The 18,532-nt window shown below is 38.5% G+C and overlaps 1 protein-coding gene across 2 annotated transcripts in view; it reads right to left on the reverse strand.

The window, feature by feature from the left end:
* C3H5orf34 (chromosome 3 C5orf34 homolog) overlaps window positions 1–17,225 on the reverse strand; it is a 34,592-nt gene extending 17,367 nt beyond the window's left edge. For both annotated transcript variants that reach the window (XR_016392639.1, XM_022597983.2), the window contains exons 1-6: window positions 16,856–17,225; window positions 13,105–13,338; window positions 12,863–12,952; window positions 8,036–8,679; window positions 5,846–5,947; window positions 2,190–2,313 (exon numbers count right to left, since the gene is read on the reverse strand). Coding sequence is in view for 1 of the 2 variants with exons in the window: in XM_022597983.2 (XP_022453691.2) it covers window positions 2,190–2,313; window positions 5,846–5,947; window positions 8,036–8,679; window positions 12,863–12,952; window positions 13,105–13,299 (1,155 nt within the window). In the remaining variant the exon portion in view is untranslated. The remainder of the gene's footprint in view (window positions 1–2,189; window positions 2,314–5,845; window positions 5,948–8,035; window positions 8,680–12,862; window positions 12,953–13,104; window positions 13,339–16,855) is intronic.
* Window positions 17,226–18,532: the final 1,307 nt, after the last annotated feature.

An 18,532-nucleotide genomic window follows, 5' to 3' on the forward strand; every position in this document is an offset into this window, starting at 1 on the left:
TGATGAACATTTAGATTACTTCCAGTTTTTCGCTACTACAAACAAGGCCACAGTCCACATCCTTGGCCATGCTTCTTTGTATATATGTGCTCATAGTTTTCTAGGATAGATACCTTAGAAGCAGAATTTCTAGCCAATTTTACTTGATATTATCAAGTTGGCCTTCATGAAGGCTGAATCAATTTACACTCCAATTAACACTATGAAAGCACCCCTTTCCCCCATACCCTTGCTGGCAGTAGATATTATCAACCTTTTGACAATTTGATGAGTGAAAAATATTATATCATTGTTATTTTAATCTGCATTTCTTTGATGCAAGTAGTAAAGTTGAACATGTCTTCAAATACTATGGGTTACATGGCATAATCATTCTTATCCTTTGCTCATTTTTCTGTTAGGTTTTTTTCTGGTCTTTTTATTAATGATTTATAGTGTACAATATTTTCTTCCAGGCCTTTGTCTTTTTTACTTTATCTAATTTAACAAAAGTTAAATATTTAAAATTTAACATACATTTAAAAATTTCAAGCTGATCAAACTTTTCTTTATGCCGTCTGGTTTTGTGTATTGTACTTAAGAAGGCCTTCCCTATCACAACACTATAAACACTGTCCTTTTATTTTCTTTATTAATAAATATAAAGTTTGGTTTCTTACATTTAGCCCTTTAATCCACCTGGAATTTATTTTGGAATATGGGTTAAAGTAAGGAGCAAACAATTTTACTCCCAAAATCTTTTCACTCAAGTAGACAGAGAAGAATGAATGTGTTGCTCACTGGGGTCTGAGTGTGTAAAGCCCAAAGCAGTCCACCACAAAGGCACAACTAACTTGTCTGGAAGTTTTGTTTTATCTCCAAAGCACATGTGATATGTTTGCTTCAGTATAAAAATTATCACCCCCTCCCCACGACACCTTTGAGTAAAACCGAAGCTCCAGGAAGATGTTCTGTATTTGCCTTGTAGTTTTTTGAACTCTCGATACATAGCAGTCAGTAGTGTGGATGTATATGCATGCCCATTCTATTTGCCTGTTTACTGAATCATCTCATGCACTACACATGTGTGTGCGTGCACACGCACACACATACACACACTACTGGTCATGCTTTCATCTCATTTGCCTGTTTGCCTGACTGACTGACTACTAGACTGTGAACTCTTGACTGCAAGAACGCTTCACCTTTACCCAGTGCTTAACAGAGTGCCTGCCTATGAATGTTCAATTAATATTTATTGAATAAATACTTTCCTACAAATAGACTTCAGTAGGGAATCTGCTCTAATATATACTAAAATATTTATGAATAAAATGATACTTGGGATTTACTTAGAAATAAATAGGAAGTGGAGGCGGCAGTGGGAAGTATAGATGGAACAAGCTGGGTAATGGGTACATGAAGGTCTGTTACGCTAGTCTTTCTGCTTTTGCATATGTTTGAAATTTTCCCTAGTTAAATCTGCTCTAGTTTTAAGTCTTCTTCCTAGCAACCATGATAATCTTATCACTCAAATACTCTGTAATAGAGAAAGAAAACGTATTATGTTCCATCCTGTGAAGCAAAGCTGTGTGATACTATAGTAATCCCTATAAAAGGGTGGATTTCAAATGTCAGACTGGGAACAAGCAAATTTAGACTATTAACAAAATTTCCACATGATTACATTTTGGTCTGATATATTAAATAGATCATGTTATGTTTCACTGTTTTCAACAACAGAACAATCCTGTCCAATGCTCTAATTGTATATGAAGATTTAGGAGTTAAGAGGTGTTTTAAATATGCAAGCAATTGTATGTGGAGAGAAAAGAATGTGCTTTTTAATATGCAAATATTAACTCAAAGAAGTATACTGATTCCAAATAGTATTGCTGGTTTCAGTGTTTCCTATTGATAAGTTCTATGACAGAAGAAATTTAATTTCTGATTTAAAAACAAACTGCTTAGGCAAATGGATGACAGAATACTGGATGAGAATACAGCAAAAATAAGGTGGTTAGTAATTACTGTGCCAATGCTGGCAGTAAGATTATATTAATTCTCTAGACTAAGAAGTAGTAGCAAGAAATTTTATAGAAGGTCAAATTTCCCATATATATATATATATATATATATATATTCAGAATTATTAAGAAACAGCCATGTACCAAAAATCTTCTTGAGCTGAGACCTCGTTGTCAACTTACCTCTTCTGATCCTTCTTGAATGGAATAATATATAAAATAGTTTCCCAAATAAGCTCCTTCTGATTTGAAAACAGATCCATCTCCAGGATAAACCTCTATTGAGTTCATATTTTTGTGGGTAAGTCTAAGGAAAAGAAATAATCATTAAAAAAATATTTTTCTCATTGAGATTAACATATTGATGATGGCAATCATATTAAAAAAAGGTAGTATGAGGGTTTTTTTTGCCTATCTAAAAAAAATGGATAATTTCATATTCTGTACATCAACCAGCTAAATTAATTTTTTTGCAAAAAATAAACAGAACACCCAGAATTGGTTAATGTATCTATTTCAGCTAAGCTCAACTTCTAGAAGTCAGGCATCTTGTCTTATCATCCTGGTATCCCACTGCCACTCACAGTGGCTGGTACATTATAGTAATCAAAGCAATGCCCATTGCATAGGAGTTAAATATGACAACTCCAGAAACTAAAAATAATATTATTCTGTAAAAATGAAACTAGTAGAATCAATACCTGATGGATGAGGTTAGCCATGTGTAAAAAGAGCCACCCCTAAGAGAAGGTGACTGTACCTGGAGCAGCCAGGTACAATCAAGGTACTGGGTACATAATTTATAAAAACTTAGGCCAAGTCAATTTTATCCAAACATATATGAAGAACATATTGTCAGAAGGGGGTGGGTTTAGGTCTCATTTGTTTATTTTTGTGTTTATTTCCATTACTCTAGGAGACAGATCCAAAAAGATATTGCTGCAACTTATCTTTTGAACACTCTTTGGAGTGTTCTGCCTATATTTTCCTCTAGGAGTTTTATGGTTTCCAGTCTTACATTTAAGTCTTTAATCCATTTTGAGTTTATTTTTATTTATGAGGTTTTTTTTTATTTATTATGAGTTTATTTTTGTTTTTGTATATAGTGTTAGAGAATGTTCTAATTTCATTCTTTTACATGTAGCTGTCCAGTTTCCCCAGCACCACTTATTGAAGAGACTGTCTTTTCTCCATTGTATAGTCTTGCCTCCTTTGTCATAGATTAATTGACCAGAGGTGCGTGGATTTATTTCTGCGCTTTCTAACCTATTCCATTGATCTATATGTCTGTTTTTGTGCCAGTACCATACAACTTTGATTACTGTAGCTTTGTAGTATAGTCTGAAGTCAGGGAGCCTGATTCTTCCAGCTCCATTTTTCTTTCTCAAGATTACTTTGGCTATTTGGGGTCTTTTGTGTCTCCATACAAATTTTAAGATTTTTTTGTTCAAGTTCTGTGAAAAATGCCATTGGTAATTTGATAGGGATTGCAATGAATCTGTAGATTGCCTTGGGTAGTATAGTCATTTTAACAATGTCGATGTTTCCAATCCAAGAACACAGTATATCTTTCCATCTGTTTGTGTCGTCTTCAATTTCTTTCATCAGTGTCTTACAGTTTTCGGAGTACAGGTCTTTTGTCTCCTTAGGTAGGTTTATTCCTAGGTATTTTATTCTTTTTGATGTGATGGTAAATGGAATTGTTTCTTTAATTTCTCTAAGTTTCTCTAAACCTAATTAAACTTAAAAGCTTTTGCACAGCAAAGGAAACAATAAACAAAATGAAAAGGCAACCTATGGACTGGGAGAATATATCTGCAAATGATGCTACTGACCAGGGATTAATTTCCAAAATATATAAACAGCTCACATAGCTCAATATCAAAAAAACAAACAACCCAATTAAAAAATGGGCAGAAGATCTAAATAGACATTTCTCCAAAGAAGACATACAGATGGCCAACAGGCACATGAAAAGCTGCTCAACATTGCTAATTATTAGAGAAATGCAAATCAAAACTACAATGAGGGTGCTTCCCTGGTGGCACAGTGGTTGAGAGTCTGCCTGCCGATCCAGGGGACACGGGTTCGTGCCCCGGTCCAGGAAGATCCCACATGCCGCGGAGCGGCTGGGCACGTGAGCCGTGGCCGCTGAGCCTGCGCGTGCGGAGCCTGTGCTCCGCAACGGGAGAGGCCACAACAGTGAGAGGCCCGCGTACCGCAAAAAAAAAAAAAAAACAAAAAAAACTACAATGCTGTATCACCTCACACCAGTCAGAATGACCATCATCAAAAAGATCACAAATAACAAATGTTGGTGAGGATGTGGAGAAAAGGGAACCCTCCTACACTGTTGGTGGGAATGTAAATTGGTGTAGCCACTATGGAGAATAGTATGGAGGTTCCTTAAAAAACTAAAAATAGAGTTACCATATGATCCAGGAGTCCCACTCCTGGGTACATATCCAGAAAAGACGAAATTTCTAATTCAAAAAGATACATGCACCCCAATGTTCATAGCAGCACTATTTACAATAGCCAAGACACAGTAGCAACCTAAATGTCTGTTGACAGATGAATGGATAAAGAAGATGTGGTATAATATACAATGGAATACCACTTGGCCTTAAAAAAGAATGAAATAATGCCATTTGCAGCAACATGGATGGACCCAGAGATTATCATACTAAGTGAAGTAAGCCAGACAGAGAAAGACAAGTATCATATGATATCACTTACATGTGGAATCTTAAAAAACAGAACAAAACAAAACAAATGAACTTATTTGTAAAACGGAAATAGACCCACAGACATAGAAAACAAACTTGTGGTTACCAAAGGGGAAAGGGCAGGAGGGATAAATTGGGAGTTTGGGATTAACATATACACACTACTATATAAAAAATAGATAACCAACAGGGACCTACTGTATAGCACAGAGAACTATACTCAATATTTTTTAATAATCTCTAAGGGAAAAGAATCTGAAAAAGAATATATGTATATACATACACATACACATACATATATATATATACACACACATACATATATATGTATAACTGAATCACTTTGCTGTACACCTGAAACTAACACAACATTGTAAACTATACTTCAATAAAAATTTTTTTTAAATAAAAGTAAAAAATAAAAACAAACAAAAAAAAAAAGAGAAAGAGGTGGTTTTCATGCAGGAAAAGGAGACCCCAAAGAACAAAAATTTCACAGATCTCTTCTAGCATTATTTACAGAAGTGAAACTCTGAATCTAGCCAACACTAGTATTCCAGTCACTAGCGAGGTGTACTTTGTGGTAGAATAGAGATAATTCAATAGAATAGTTCAGACACAGAGGAGACATTCAGTGAATATTTGTGGCATGAATGGTGGCTGAAATCTCTTCTAGGCTAGCTAACTTCTCCTCTAATTCCATGCTCAACAGGCATCCTTCTGACGTGACTAATTCAGATGACTAGATCCCCTATTGCTTGGAAGGGGTATCCTAAATAACTGGCAAAATATTTCATTCACAAGCAAAACTAATCCCTCATTGGCTTTGGAGCTGTCACAAAAATCTTGTGAATATGGTTAATGTGAATTAGTCACAAGACATCTATGTGGACTAATAAAATTATTAATTAAATTTTATTCAGTTTTAATTAAATTAAATTTAATTTAAATTTTATTAGTACACATAGAGATCTGTAAAACTCAGGGCCAAACACAGGAGAATGGTGGCCCCAGGCAAAACTGTACTCACGGGGGAGTCTATCCACAAGGGTAGTCCTATACCCTCTGTGACATTGCTAAATAGCTCCAAATGCAACACAAGTGCCTTACCTATAGGTAATACCCTTGTACCAAACCACTTTCACTAGTTCAGGATAGGAATATTCTTCTTCAACAAACTGTCTCTGTGAAAGTGAATCACAAAACTCCCACCTGTGAAGGACAAAATACAAGCTATTAATTCTGGTTGCCTAATGTAATTACCTTTAGAAGTGAACAGAACAGTGCTACTGTAGTAAAATTTATTTCTTGCTTAAGTCATTAGATCAAAGAAAAGTAAAAATTAATATGAAAGTGCATTAATGAAATTTAAAACTACAGTTGACCCTTGAACAACATGGGGGTTGGGGGCACTAACCCCAGTGCAGTAGAAAACCGAGTACTGTTTATCTCTGCCTCAAAAACACAGGAGTTTATAAATGACTCACCCAAGGGCAGGAAGCTGAAACAGTTTGGATAAAATCAGCACTCAAACCCTAGCTCTGTTCATTCCCCAAATTGTGATCTCTAATCGAACACAAACTTTCCCGCCATACTTAGTTCATTTAAAGATCTGAAAAATAAAAATACAGCACTATATTTATTGAAAAAATCTGTGTATAAGTGGACCCACACAGTTCAAATCCGTGTTGTCCAAGAGTCAACTGTAATCTTATTTTTCCATGTATTTTTCTTAGTATTTTTAATAATCTCATTATTGAATCTCAGCATAAATACATAAATTAAGTTTCACTAACCTTTAAAATTTAGGATTCAAACAATAAATATTTACTGAAATATCTATGGTGAGCCAGGCACTGTGCAATACACACTATGGATATGACACCCAAGAAAGCAGACATGGTCCCTGCCCTCAATGGAGATTCTATCTAGCAGGGACATAAAGTAGTAGATACTGAACATAAAGAAAAGAGAATTACTGTATGCTATGGGATTGTACAGAGCCTAATCCAATCTAGGGACTTCAGAATAATGGCCCTAAGGAAGAAAGGCTTATTTATGCTAAGACCTGAAAATGAGCATAAGTTAGCGAGCTGAGAGAGATAAAAGGAGTGTTCCTGGCATGGAAAGAGTAGGTGCCATGGTAAAAGAAAGCTTGGGCAAGAATTCTATGGACCGCAAGAAGTCCAGTTTAGCAAGAGTAGAGAAAGCAAGGGCAAGAGTGGTGAGGATTACAGACCCACGAAAAGACCATATAACAGAAGGCCTGTTAAGCCATGCCTAAGGATAATGGATTTCAATCAAGGCCAGTGGCAAGTTATTGAAAAACTGTTAATTTAGAAGCATAAATCTCTTTTGATGTGTACTTATAATACTGGAATTCCCAATTCTAACTACATAATCATGACAAGGCTAAAAATCATTCCCATTTTTTGTTTCCAATAACAAATATGTACTCAGAAGACTACCTGGGATCATATCCCAATTCTACAAGCACTAGGTGTGAGACTGTGCTTGAGTTATTCAACATTTCTGTCTCAAGTTCCTCTACAAAATGGGGTTGATAATAGTACCTACCTCATGGGGTTACTATGAGGACAAAATAGGTAAAGTATAACCATGCCTGGCACAAAGTAAGTGCTCTGTGTTAGCTATTATCATTATTACTACATTACTTATACAGAGTTCATGTTACAAATCTATAACCATTAGGCTATTCATTTCTTAGTGAAGGTAAAAGTCTGTACCTAGCTATCCAGAAGCCTCTCCATGTTTATCCCTGTTGAAGATGGACATATTTACAGTCAGTTAACCAAAGACAAGGTGTCCTCTGAGGCTATGGATGAAAGAAAGAACCCATGATCACACACGTCAGGTCCATGCTCCAGCAACAGAACTAAAAGGTTCCACTGGGCAGCAGCGGATGCTTCCCAGGGCTCGCTCCCACAGAGCTCTGTGCCGTCACTTACCACACTTTAATAATCTTTTCAGTGATAGTGACCCTTACTAGACTCTAAGCTCCTAGAAAGCAGGGACTCTTCATCTCTACAGTCTCCATGCTTAACAAAGTACCCAGTGTAGTCAGCCTTCCACCAACATCCAATGCATGGATGTGAAGTAAGAAATATAAGCAACACATTAGCCAGGGACATTATTTACTATCCGTTACAAGCAAAGTTTTAGATCAATTGAACTTTCCTTATGAATGGTATCAGATGATTCCGAAAGAAAAATGATCCTTAGGTAAGGTCTTAGGTAATGTCCAAAAGCATTAGGACAAATAAGTCATTCTTCCATTACCTGTGCAGGTGTGGGACAGGACAGCTTAGTAACAGGGCCCTGGGAAGAACAGAAACTTCTTTTCCTCTTTCCTCAGAAACGTCAGAAGTTAAAATTCTCTTCTGGGTGATATCTGCATCAGTTCCAGACATATTGCTGATTTTATTACGAAAACGAAGTGCTAAAGACAAAGGATATTCCCATTCCTCCGGACAGGAGGCCACTGACCAGCACTGCTTTACCCATGTGTATACACACGTGTCTTTTGTCCCAGGTGAAGACAGCGCCTCCCTCCCTTCAGTTCCATTTACACAACTCTTCTCTAAAGGTTCTTTGGATTTCGTGATCTGATAATAAAGTTCATTTTCTTTATTCTTCAGTCTCTGTCCTGATAAACTTCCATATGTACAGATTTTGCCAGCTTTTTCAGCCTCTTTGTCCTTTTTGGCTTTATTATTTTTTTCTGACAGTAGGATAGATGAGTCTGGCTTCTGGCTTACTTTACACAAAAAATGTACTGTAAATTCATGCTGAGATTTGGGCAGGCAAAGGTATGCGTGACCATCTAAAGATGATATCTTCACGGTGCCACTCTGCATACATATCATGCCATCATCAGTATCAAGACCGGGCCATCTTACTTCTGAGATGTCAGTGAAGATACGCTGAGTTGAGGGGAGAAAAAGGGATGGTATTTTCTGTTAACAGTCCCATTTTTCCATACATTTGATACTTACATGTTACTTAAGAAAGCTCTTAAAGTTTTGTGTTCTACTACCTAGAAAGAATGAAAAATGTCAGCCTATATATGGTTTTCCAGAGAACACTTGATATTGTTAAGATTATTTCTTAGAAAAGTAGACATAAAACACACACACACACACACACACACACACACTCTCTGACAAAAAGGACAGAAAAGAAGAAAAAGAAAAATCATCTTGGTTATATTTAATGTTAAACGTAGTTTGATTTAAAGTGTACAATGCATCAGAGATAAATAGATTTGCAGCCCCTCTCCAAAAGTCTACTCTGAAAAAGAATATAAATGAGGGAAGACCAGCACTACTGTATGAAAAGCAATCATAACCTAAATGGTATGGAACCAGAATAACAATCACTGACAGAACAATTTAGAGAACACAGAAACAGACTCAACCGTATCTCAAAATGTTACATACGATAACATAAGTTTTTCAAAACAAGGGGGGAAAGGGAGAATTACATATTTAATAAATGGTACTGAAATTATTGAACAGCATTTGGGAAATGCTATCTCAAAGGATTATCACATGGACTAAATAGGATAACATGTATAAGGTACTCGTCCTACATAGCACCAGGTACAGCACACACTAAATTCCAGGTGCCTTAAAGGGCAACATTTAAAAAAATCGAATTACTCAAAGGTAAACTGATCTGGACCAACAGCAAACAGATTCATAACAGGTAACAGTGCCTGTTGCATCTTTTCATATAAGATAAAAATGGCAAGTGTCACATAACAGTCTTTTAATCAGTTAAGCTTGCCAATTTACACATTTCACCTTCCATTTATATAAAACCTTAGATTTACGAAAACTACTGTCAAGAAAGCCTTGTAAATTTACAGTGCTATCTATGTGTACAGATGTTAGTATGCTAAAATTAAGGGAAGTATTCATACCATTTGCAGCAACATGGATACAACTAGAGATTACTGTACTAAGTGAAGTAAGTCAGAAAGGGAAAGACAAATACCATATGATATCACATATATGTGGAATCTAAAGTGTGGCACAGGGCTTCCCAGGTGGCGCAGTGGTTAAGAATCCACCTGCCAACGCAGGGAACACGGGTTCGAGCCCTGGTCTGGAAAGATCCCACATGCCGCGGAGCAACTAAGCCCGTAAGCCACAATGACTGAAGCCCGCGCGCCTAGGGCCCGTGCTCCACAACAAGAGAAGCCACCGCAATGAGACGCCCACACACCAAAACGAAGAGTAGCCCCTGCTCACCGCAACTAGAGAAAGCCCATATGCAGCAACGAAGACCCAACACAGCCAAAAATAAAACAAATAAATAAATAAATATAAAGAAATAAAATGTGGCACAAATGAACCTATCTACTAAACAGAAACAGACTCACAGACATACAGATCAGACTTGTGGTTGCCAAGGGGGTGTGGGGGGGAAGGGAGAGGGATGGACTGGGAATTTGGGGTTGGTAGATGCAAACTATTACATTTAGAATGGATAAACAACAAGGTCTACTGTATAACACAGGGAACTATATCCAATCTCCTGGGATAAGCCATAATGGAAAAGAATATTAAAAAAAAGAATGTCGGGCTTCCCTGCTGGCGCAGTGGTTAAGAGTCCGCCTGCTGATGCAGGCGACATGGGTTCGTGCCCCGGTCTGGGAAGATCCCACATGCCGCGGAGTGGCTGGGCCCGTGAGCCATGGCCGCTGAGCCTGTGCGTCCGGAGCCTGTGCTCCGCAACGGGAGAGGCCACAACAGTGAGAGGCCCACGTACTGCAAAAAAAAAAAAAAAAAAAAAGAATGTCTATATGTGTATAACTGAGTCACTTTGCTGTACAGCAGATTGGCACGACATTGTAAATCAACTATACTTCAATTAAAAAAATTATATAAAAAAAGTTAAGGGCAATAGTCATTGATGGCAAAGCTGCTTTATAAGGATGGTCAGTTCAGACAATTCTTTTTTCTAGAATTAGACAACCTAATGATCCTACTGCAGCATCAGCAGCAAGTTACGTAGTTTCAATGAATACTGCGTAACCACTCAAAAGATACAGTGGATGGACTTCCTTGGTGGCACGGTGGTTAAGAATCCACCTGCCAATGCAGGGGACACAGGTTTGATCCCTGGTCCGGGAAGATCCCACATGCTGTGGAGCAACTAAGCCCGTGCGCCACAACTATGGAGCCTGTGCTGTAGAGCCTGTGTGCCACAACTACTGAAGCCCGTGCACCACAATTACTGTGCGCCACAACTACTGAAGCCTGCATGCCCTAGAGCCCATGCACTGCAAATACTGAGGCCACATGCTGCAACTACTGAAGCTCATGCGCCTAGAGCCTGTGCTGCCCAACAAGAGAAGCCACCGCAATAAGAAGCCTGTGCACCGCAACGAACAGTAGCCCCCGCCCACAGCAACAAAGACCCAATGCAGATGGGAAAAAAAAAAAGATACAATGGAAAAAATGGCCTTGTAAACTAAGTTATTAGCTTACAATTTTTCTTGACTCCTTTGCCATGAGACAATACAACAGAAAGTTACTCAGTAAGCAGGCAAGCATCATGACTGTAGCAGAAAGTAATTAAGAGACACAGTCTTCAGAGTCAGACAGACGGGGTTCAGATCCTGACCTTGCCACTTAGAAAATGTTCATGGACATAGTAGGTAAACTCTCTGAGATTTAGTTCCCTCACCTGTAAAAAGGGGTTTGGTAGGTAGCCAATACACCTGGTTTTGATTGTTTGGACATCCATTTTGATCAACAGGTACCCATGCCATACTGGTGTTATTAAATATTTTTAATACTATTCCTAGTTCTTGGCACATAGTAAACCCTCAAGAAATGATGGTTATTATTACTCCTAGAAGTTCAAAATAGAATAAAATGTGTATACCCATAGGTAATTACACATCGGTACTACACATTAACAAATAACTACACATAAGCTACTTAAAATGGCCACAAAATTTAATTTTGACACCTCTGAGAATCAATAAGTCACCAATCTGTAAAGTTCTGAGTATAATCCTCTTCTACAAAAAAAAAAGGCAGAGAGTCATCAAAAAATCTACAAACAATAAATGCTGGAGAGGGTGTGGAGAAAAGGGAACCCTCCTGCACTGTTGGTGGGAATGTAAATTGATACAGCCACTATGGAGAACAGTATGGAAGTTCCTTAAAAAACTAAAAATAGAACTACCATACGAACCAGCAATCCCACTACTGGGCATATACCCTGAGAAAATCATAATCAAAAAGAGTCATGTGCCACAGTATTCACTGCAGCAGTATTTACAATAGCCAGGACATGGAAGCAACCTAAGTGTCCATTGACAGACGAATGGATAAAGATGTGGCACATATATACAATGGAATATTACTCAGCCATAAAAAGAAACGAAATTGAGTTATTTGTAGTGGGGTGGATGGACCTAGAGTCGGTCATGCAGAGTGAAGTCAGAAAGAGAAAAACAAATACCGTATGCTAACACATATATATGGAATCTAACACATATATATGCTAACACATATAAATGGTTCTGAAGAACCTAGGGCAGGACAGGAATAAAGATGCAGACATAGAGAATGGACTTGAGGACGCAGGGAGCGGGAAGGGTAAGCTGGGACGAAGTGAAAGAGTGGCATGGACATATATACACTACCAAATGTAAAATAGATAGCTAGTGGGAAGCAGCCGCCTAGCACAGGGAGATCAGCTCGGTGCTTTGCAACCACCTAGAGGGGTAGGATAGGGAGGGTGGTAGGGAGACGCAAGAGGGAGGGGATATGGGGATATATGTATATGTATAGCTGATTCACTTTGTTATACAGCAGAAACTAACACAACATTGTAAAGCAATTATACTCCAATAAAGATGTTAAAGGAAAAAAAAAGGCAGAGAGAGAAACTATATAACTTCTGTGTCTCAATGTACAAAATATCAAAACACCCTAGTCTGTGGAAATATATAGGCCTATGTGTTTTATAGCAACATGTCTATGCTCAAAGTGTCATGAAGAAAAAGACTAAATATTAAACTACCTGTTTGTAATTACTTGTCCTCAAATATTTGTTTTAAAAATGAAGTTTAAAAAATATTACCTTTTTCCTTTCAGAAGGTATGATGCTTTCAGATAAAAAAGGGCAAGTAGCAAAGGAGTTACGGAAATCTAGGGCTCGCTGTAGCTGCTCCTACAAAAAGAAATACAAAATAATTTTAAAAAATGATTTGAAAATCAATTTAGAATGACAGTAATCTGGAATCCTAACTATTTTCCATATTCTGGCCACCTCAACAATATTTTAGTATTAAAAAGAGTAGTTTTTGTGTCATCTTTACTTACTCGGTACGTGCTAATAACAAAGTGTGTCCTTTGGCGAATTCTTTCTGGTTGTTGTAAAGGATGTGCTGAAATAGGAGGTGCTTTTTCAAATAAAAATTCAGAGCCACAGGGAGAAAGCTGCAATCTGGAACCATCAACATATTGTACCTCCACTGAGTCATCTTCATAAAGTACTATTTGCACTTCAGCCGCCATTAATGTGACTATGGCTAAAATGTCCTTCCAAGGCAAAGGCTGAGGAAATAAGAAATACAGTAGCACCAAATAGTTCTCTTCCTGTACAAAAGTTCTATCAAAATAAGTGAACATAAGCAAAACACAAAATTGCCATTGCATTTACTTTTGTTGAATGAAAAGTGATTATCTTGCTATACACGCTTATGTGATCTGAATGCCTTCATTAACCCAAGGGCTCTACTTCAGTGTGGAAGATAACTGAGAGGGAGATGGCCCACCAAGTTATAAATGCCCTTATCATTTTAGTAGCTTTACTTCTGAAGTTTAACTTCTGAAAATTGTATGCTCGGTATCTCATTTCAAATAACAAGCAAATTCCATCTTTGCAAAAAGAATACAGCAAATCATTTGTAGGACATGTAAAAGGCAGGCCAAAAGTAACTATTAGGCCTAAGGGAAAAGAACACCTGGATTCTTGCCCCTAGCCTGGCATTAAGGAAGTAGATCCATGTCACGACTCAGAAAGCTAATTAACCAGCTAGTGTCTTAGATTCATCCTTATTTCATTGAATTCAATTTCCTCTTCTTTACCTCTGAAATGTCTCTGTATTTTCACTTACACTTTCCATATAGGTATGACGGAAGGGGAATGGAGGGCTGGGTTCCAACTCCACTAGCTCATAGCTATAAACCACAGGTTGGCTGGGTTGGTTGTTTCCTTATTTGTAAAATGGGGGTAACAGGATCGTTGTGAGGATTAAATGAGACAACATGTATGACAGTGCCAGTAGTGTGAATGTTGCCTTGTAGGAGCTTAGTAAATTTTATGATTCTTTCTAAAACTAACTCCATCCCCTTCTAGGACATCATCTCCTTCTGTTACTCAGGTGATAAAGTTTCACCTGTCAGAAAAAAAAAACTTTCCATGGATACCACTTTCCCCAGTTTACCTCTATTTCCTACCAATAAACTTCTCAGGTATAGTATCCACTCAGTGTCAGCTTTCTCTCCCAACAATCTGCGATGAATTGCAATCCAGCTTCCTCCTCCACCTCTCTACTGAAATTGTTTCACAACGGTTACCAGTATCTTCCTATACCCAATGACTTCAGTCTTCACCCTACTAAACTGGTCAACGTGTGACAATGTTCTCTATCTTCCCTTGCACCAAACTTCTTCTTCCTCTGCCTCTTATTTTTTTAAAAAAAGGGTGGGGGGTGCGCCATGGTCCCTCCTCCACCACCCCCTCTATATCTATTGCTCTTTTTAGTTTAATCATTCCTTTTCTTCACCATTCTCTCAAATCAAGGATTCATCAGCACCTGACCTTAGTTAGTCCCCATTTCATCTCTTCTTACTAGATACACTCATGTTGCTTTTATGCTCACCCTTGCTTTTTAAAAAAAATCTTACCCCTTTTCAATGTATATAATTAGCTACATATGATATAGCCTATAATCTTTTGCAGAATATGTCAGCATATAAGTAAATATTAAACCAATATTAAATGAGCTCTCCTGAGGAAATTCACACAACTTTAATCATTTTCTTTCTCTAGAGAACTTCCAAATCTACCTGACCTCTCTCCAGAGCTTTCAGTTGCCTGCAGGACCTCTCTTCATGTCCCTGTTCCACAGATACATCAAACGCCACATGACTAAAATGGAACTTAATCACTCCCACCAAAAGCAGACTTCAGTAATACCCCCTAATTCACTTTCACTCAACTCCCTGGAGGCCAGTCTACAAACAGTAGCTAGAGGGACCTTTTAAAATAAAAATGAGATCTAACCCTTCTTGACTTACAACCCAACATTTGCACTTAGATAAAACCTGAATAATTTTTTTTTAATTAATTTATTTTATTTATTTATTTTTGGCTGCATTGGGTCTTCTTTGCTGTGCACGGGCTTTCTCTAGTTGCAGCGATCGGGTGTTACTCTTCGTTGTGGTGCGCAGGCTTCTCATTGCGGTGGCTTCTCTTGTTGCGGAGCACAGGCTCTAGGCACATGGGCTTCAGTTGTGGCACACCGGCTCAGTAATTGCGGCTCATGGGCTCTAGAGCACAGGCTCAGTAGTTGCGGTGCATGGGCTTAGTTGCTCCTTGGCATGTGGGATCTTCCCGAACCAGGGCTCAAACCCGTGAGCCCTGCATTGGCAGGTGGATTCTTAACCACTGCACCACCAGGGAAGCCCCAAACTCAAATTCTTAACCACAGCCTATAAAAGCCATACAACCTGCCCCCATCTACCTCTCCAATGTCATCTTCTACCTCTCCAATGTCATCTCCTAACCCTCTCCTCCTTGTTCAGGACAACTTAGCTACGTTGGCCTTTTTAATGTTTTTTAAGAAAGCTGTATCACATGTCAGAACCTTTGCACTGTTCCTTCTGCCTAGCATGTCCTTTCCCTGGCTCATCACATGGCTGGTTCTTTGGCACCGTTAATATCTCAGCACAAATTTCTAACTTCCTCAAAGGCCTAACTTGACCAGTTAAAGTTGTTCCCAACCATCTCCCAATCACTTTTTAACCATTTCATCGTTTTTCTTCATAATATCTATTACTATCAAAACTGTTCTATTTATTTACTTGCTTTTAGTCTTTTCCCACTAGGACATAAACTCAGTCAGAGCAGGGCCCTCATCTGTCTTATTCACAGTTCTATCCCTGGCACCTAAAACAATACTTGGCCAATAATAAGGGTGCAATAAATTTTTTTAAATGATAAATATATAAGTAATATATAAGAATATATAAGTGAATTTTAAAATTCTTGCTCCTCCTGAATTTGCAATTTGAGTTAATGGCATCTCAATGTTAGCAATATTTGATTTCTCAGTGTTTCCCTTTACATCCAAGTAACAAGTCCTGTTGATTTAGTCAGTCTCCCCCATAAATCTGGCTCCTCCTTTTCCTATTTCAGGCCTCAACTTTCCCCTCCATTCCTGTAGACTGTCTGGGACCTTTTTCCAGTTTTTCCCCTCTCCAATCCATCTCCAGTACTGCCCTCACAAGTAACTTTCCACAACCCGACCATACCAAAAGCTTTACATCACTTGTCTACATACTTGTTAAACGGCAATAAATATTCATAGCAATAAATATATTTATATTGCAGCTATATGTATCATATATATGCATGATATCAACTTGCTATTTCTGAAAAAAACAAGTGCAGATACACAGTTGGAAAACATATTTTCTGATGACAATTGGAAAAAGGTCTTTATCTTTAAACAAGTTTTCTTTTTTTTTTTTAACAGCTCATTGGGGTATAATTGTTGTTTAGATTATTTAAATAATCAAGCATACACAAGAAACAGTAGAAATGTCTAAAGTTCCTGGCATCATAAAAAAAAAAATCCAGCTCCAACCTAAATTTCCAGCCTCATCTCTACTGTCCTATTCCTGTTTGTGTTTTCACTACCCAGCACATTACGTCCGAGTACATTTAACGATCAAAAAGCCACAAGTTTGTTCTTGACATAAACGGGAACCTCATTTTTCAAAATGCGCTATCTAGTTACAGAAAAAGGCCTCATCAAAACAACAACCAACATCTTAAACTCACACAGCAAGCAGTTCTGAGCTGAAAAGTCGTGGAAATGAGGACAATCAACGGCCCTTGTGCTTTTGAATTGCCAAAATGGTCGGAGTAGAAACGTCTGCGCCTGCCCACGACTGCTTCTCGAGGAATTTGTCTTGAGTTTAACAAATTACCAGCAAGTTATGTTTCTCGATGAAAGAAAACAATCATAACCGAGAGGAATAAGGCCACAGGGAGAGTATTTGGCGGTCTTTCGTCGAGTCAGAGGAGCGGAGGAGCAGCGGCAGCAGCAGCGACAGCTCTGACCCCGGAGAGGAAGCGATGGCAAACAGCTGCGATTCAAACCTTCCCGCATCCTAGAAAAGCCGCCCCACTTTACAAATGAAGACCGGAAGTCCCGACCTGACCCCGCCCTCCGCTCGCACTTGGGGGCGGGACCGGAAGTAGGGGAGGCGGGGGCTCCCAGTCCGGAAGCTGGTCCGCTCCTCTCCGGTTTTTACTTCCGGTACCCCACAAGGAGCTGGTCTGACCTGGTTGTTTCAAGCCTGGTTGGGACTTGCATTCTGATGGTCTATCCGAGATAGCTACAGAGGTATAATTTAGTGGAGTAATGCTTATTTAAATAATCTAAGCAATTATACGTCAATAAAGCCGTTAAAAAATTGGGCAAAGATAGAGACCTTCTTTTCCTAGTTTGGTATCAGAAAATGTCTTTCAACAGTTTCTCTGCACCTTTTAAATCTTTTTCTACAATGGCAAGTGGACGCGTCTGCTATATTTATTTATTTCCATTAAAACAAGTATTTATGGAGAGCCTTTTACGTGCTGGGCGTGCTGGGGATAAAGCAGCGAATGAGACCCGGGTTGAGGATGGGGGCTGGAGATTAACTGGAAAGAAACGACTGGACAATAATTTGATCACAGTTGTGATAAGTGTTCCTAAGATAAAATACAGAGGTCTGTGGGAGTATATAGTGGGCAGACCTAACCTAGACTGAAGAAATATTTTCACTGAAATCCAAAGGCTAAGTAGGTGTTAGCCAAGTAGAGGGGGAAAGTGTTTCAAGCAGAGGTAACAGCCTTGTGTTAAGGCTCTGAGGCCCAAAGGAAAGATCTGGCCCCTTAAAAGGGCTGAAAAAAAAGCCAGTTTGGTTTAAGAATGATTAAAGAGAAGAGAGAGGCTCTTCTTAGGGGAGAGAAGCCTGAAATTGGGCTATAGAGGTAGGTAGTACAGATATATGAATTATGGACTTTATCTTAATAGCAGTGGTAAACTATTACAAGGGCTTTAAGCAAAAGGTGGCAGCCCTAAGGGATTGAAGTATAGCTCCTTAAATTCATCTCCATTTTTAAAAGTCTTATATGCAAATTGACCTCAATCTTATGTAAAGTGTAATAAGGGCATCCTCAGACAGCCATGTTTTCATTGATCTGTAACATCAGTTTTATTACACAGTGCTAACTTAGGTCCTATCCAACTCCCACCTTTTCCCCCTCCATTGTATAAGAACCTCCTATATATAAATTCTGTCTACTACAGAGGGGTTTTGTGGTGCTTTTTGTACTTTAGAAAAATTCCTGGAACTGCTGAATAGAGAGTGGATTGTAGGATATGAGAACAGACGTGTGGAGCCCAGTAAAAGGCTTTTGAAAGAGCAACAGGAGAGATGATGGCAGTTCAGACTCAAGACTGGACAGTGA

The sequence above is a fragment of the Delphinapterus leucas genome, chromosome 3 (assembly GCF_059928025.1).
Source record: "Delphinapterus leucas isolate spDelLeu-1000000601 "Yukka" chromosome 3, BTC_Dleu_Yukka2, whole genome shotgun sequence".
NCBI lineage: Eukaryota > Metazoa > Chordata > Mammalia > Artiodactyla > Monodontidae > Delphinapterus > Delphinapterus leucas.